Raw genomic sequence first — 3549 nt, 5'->3', positions numbered from 1 at the left:
AGACGCTAACGGGTGAAGTTCAGGCACATGCAGGGGCCAACCCTGAGGGTCTGTCTATCTCCCAGCTTCTGCTTAAAATCTGCAATAAGGGTGTGAGTGAGGTATGAGCCTTGTGCTAGCCCTTCCGTGCTGGCGTGACGCTTCATCCCGTGCTTGTCGTGCTGCAATTCAACACTACACACCCTGACCTAGAACTGCTGCAACAGCTTCCCTGTGGCCTGTACGATATGAGATCCTTGTCCTTGCAGGCATGTCATGTACCCAGCGGTGGTGAACACTTTGTTTGGGAAAGGCATCTTCCCGGCAAGTCAGAGAGAAATCAAGGAGTTTGAAGAACATTTTCAGAAGTACGACGAGGACTTTGAATATGCTTCTCAGATGCCGGAGTGCTTCCTGAGGTAACAGGGCAGAGATGGTGCAGGTGGTGTGCCCATTGCAGGCATTTTGCTTGCTGGGATATCAGCTGTGAGAGATATTTTCCTTGGAGGATGACGTGCTGCCTTTATCCAGCATTTCAGCTAGGTGCTTCAAGAAAGTTCTGACCTTGTCTCGTGCGTTTTCCGGGCATAAAGCAGAAACAGCCTTGCTTAGGTGTGCAGGGTCCAGCTTGAACCTGTCAGGGAACACCAGAGCTAAGCAAAGGGCAAAGGACTGAGCCTAAATGTGAGTCCCAAGATGAGAAGGTCCCCAGTGAACTGTCTCTGTTTCCCACAGCATACTTGGTTTTCTAACAGACTGATCCCTGGTTATGTGGCTGCACTCTCGCAAAGCCAACCTTGCGTAGAAGCAGATGAACTCCAAGGAAGGGAGCCTGTCAGTGCTCTCAGGGACGGATATTACAGCACCTTGAGCACCTCAAATCAGCTCTGGGGCCCCTAACATCAGAAGGATATTGACCGGTTGGAGAGAGTCCAACCGGTTCTTTAAGGTCATAGAATCATAGAATCAGAACCATTTGGGTTGGAAGGGACCTTAAAGACCATCTAGTTCCAACCCACCTGCTATGGGCAGGGACACCTTCCACTAGACCAGGTTGCTCCAAGCCTCATCCAGCCTGGCCTTGGACACTTCCAGGGATAAGGCATCCACTGGAAGGTGCTTTAAGGTCTCCCCAGAACCTTCTCTTCTCCAGGTTGAACACTGCCAAATATCCCAGGCTGTCCCCATAGCAGAGGTGCTCCAGCCCTCTGAGCATCTTCGTGGCCTCCTCTGGACTCGCTCCAAGTAGTCAATATCCTTCTTGTGGTGTGGGTTCCACGGCTGGATGCAGCACTCCAGGTGGGGTCTCACCAGAGCAGAGTAGAGGGGCAGAATCCCCTCCCTCGACCTGCTGGCCACACTTCTCTGGATACAGCCCAGGATACGGTTGGCTTTCTGGGCTGCCAGCACACACGGCCGGCTCATGTTCAGTTTTTCATCCACCAGTACCCCCAAGTCCTTCTCCTCGGAGCTGCTCTCTATCCACTCTCCCCCCAGCCTGTACTTGTGCTTGGGCTTGCCCCAACCCAGGTGCAGGACCTTGCACTTGGCCTTGTTGAACTCCATGAGGTTGGCAGTGGCCCACCTCTCCAGCCTGGCCAGGTCCGTCTGGATGGCATCCCTTCCCTCCAGTGTGTCGACCGCACCACACAGCTTGGTGTCGTCGGCAAACTTGCTGAGGGTGCACTCAATGCCATCATCCATGTCAGTAATGAAGATGTTAAACAGCACAGGTCCCAACACCAACCCCTGAGGAACGCTGCTCGTTACTGGTCTCCACTCAGACACTGAGCCATTTACCACCACTCTCTGAGTGTGAGCAACCAGCCAGTTCCTTATCCATCGAGCGGTCCATCCATCAAATCCATGTCTCTCCAGTTTAGAGACAAGGATGTTCTGCAGGACATCCAATGTCCTTCCAACCCAAACCTTTCTGTGAATTTATCCTTCAGAAAGAACTAAGGATGCTCTAAAATTGTGGCCTTTATTTTCTCAGGAGTGGTCATTCTTGAGAATATTGACCTAGGCAATTGGCCAAAGCCACAGTGAAAACTTGTATTGGAATAGATAAGAAAATCTAGGAGTCTGGCAGTCACAGGTCCCGGCTGAAGGATGGGGTCTGGCCACGATGAAGTCAACACTTCTGTCAGTCAGACTGATCCTTGACTATTCGTCAACTGAGTGCTGCCCAGGGTCTTTTGGAAAGAAACCAAGTAGTCCTTCTCATGGAAAAGGAAGTGTTGGTTTGTGCTGCCCCAGTTAAGTGCTTCTTGTTTGTTGCTTTTCTTTACAGGAACTGGTCTAAATCCAAAAAATGGCTTCTAAAATTATTTGAGAAAGTAGTGTCAGATGCTGAAAGGACCAACCCTTCAGAGACCACATCCAAGGTAAACATCCGAGGCTATGGAATAAGACAACTCTGTTGCATGTTCTGACTGGAGGAATGGAGGACAGGAATTACTTCAGTACTAGAGGAAATAAACCAAATATGTCAGCTTTGATAGCTGTACCTAATTGTCCAGCATTGCTGTCACCTCATTAGGACAGACCCATAATTTTGAGTCCTGCTCCTCAATTTCATTTATTTCCTACAATTCTGAGAATCGACATCTTCCTCTGGGGAATTTTAAGCCAAGGATTCAGAGCAACGAGCCATCGCCAGCCTCCGGTATCGCAGTTGCAGTGAGCAGTTGAAAGAGGTGACAGAGAGAGAACTCTTCAGTTGTTTCTCTGAGGGCACCGCTGTGAAATTTCAGAACTTTACATGTACTATTTTTAAACCCTGGTGTAGAGTGAGTAGATCCTCCAGCAGCCAGACTAGTAGAAAATAGCAGATTACTGGATTAGAAGCCAAGTACCCTAAATACTGATTGTGTCAGAGCTGTGATAAATTGTCCCCCTGGTTATTCTCCTTAGTTATGGCAGGAATTCTGTTTCTGCAGCTGACAAACTTGAGGGCAGACTGGCCTGGGAGTTTTGATCTACAAAATGATTAAACAAACTAGGAATTATTTAGACTTTAAAAGCTTTACATACCACAGTTTCTTTCATAAAATAAACCAGAATAATGGAAAGAAAGAGCCGGCTGGAGAGGGAACAGTGAGAGGTATAAGAAGGTGCAGGAAGTAGGAGGCATGAACTCAGTGTCTCAGACTGGGTGGGAATTTGGAAAAAAGAGTGGTCATTTTTTATTCAGCCTTTTTCCTACTGAAAAGTAGACAGGATGCACGGTTACCCTGTATTTAAGGAAATACTGTAGGCAAAAGCTGAGCCTACAACACTACCCAGTCACTAGAGTTTCAAAGAATATTGAGCCACTGGTGGATGAAAAGCTGAACATGAGCCGGCCGTGTGCACTGGCAGCCCAGAAAGCCAACCGTATCCTGGGCTGTATCCAGAGAAGTGTGGCCAGCAGGTCGAGGGAGGGGATTCTGCCCCTGTACTCTGCTCTGGTGAGACCCCACCTGGAGTGCTGCGTCCAGCTGTGGGGCCCTCAGTATCAGAAGGATATTGACCACTTGGAGTGAGTCCAGAGGAGGCCACGAAGATGTTCAGAGGGCTGGAGCACCT

At 49.1% G+C, this 3549-nt stretch overlaps 1 protein-coding gene across 1 annotated transcript in view; it reads left to right on the top strand.

Annotated features, from left to right (window-relative positions):
* Positions 1-248: 248 nt before the first annotated feature.
* The window catches only part of LOC104516859 (24-hydroxycholesterol 7-alpha-hydroxylase), a gene marked incomplete at its 5' end in the record, with an annotated part of 16509 nt that continues 13208 nt past the window's right edge, over positions 249-3549 (top strand). The window contains 2 exons of the mRNA XM_010161338.1: positions 249-398; positions 2273-2366. Coding sequence (XP_010159640.1) covers positions 249-398; positions 2273-2366 — 244 coding nt within the window. The remainder of the gene's footprint in view (positions 399-2272; positions 2367-3549) is intronic.

This window comes from Eurypyga helias, unplaced genomic scaffold (genome assembly GCF_000690775.1).
Source record: "Eurypyga helias isolate BGI_N326 unplaced genomic scaffold, ASM69077v1 scaffold29311, whole genome shotgun sequence".
Classification (NCBI taxonomy): domain Eukaryota; kingdom Metazoa; phylum Chordata; class Aves; order Eurypygiformes; family Eurypygidae; genus Eurypyga; species Eurypyga helias.
Note: the sequence above shows the minus strand (reverse complement) of the source record. Positions and strands in the feature narration are given on the sequence as shown.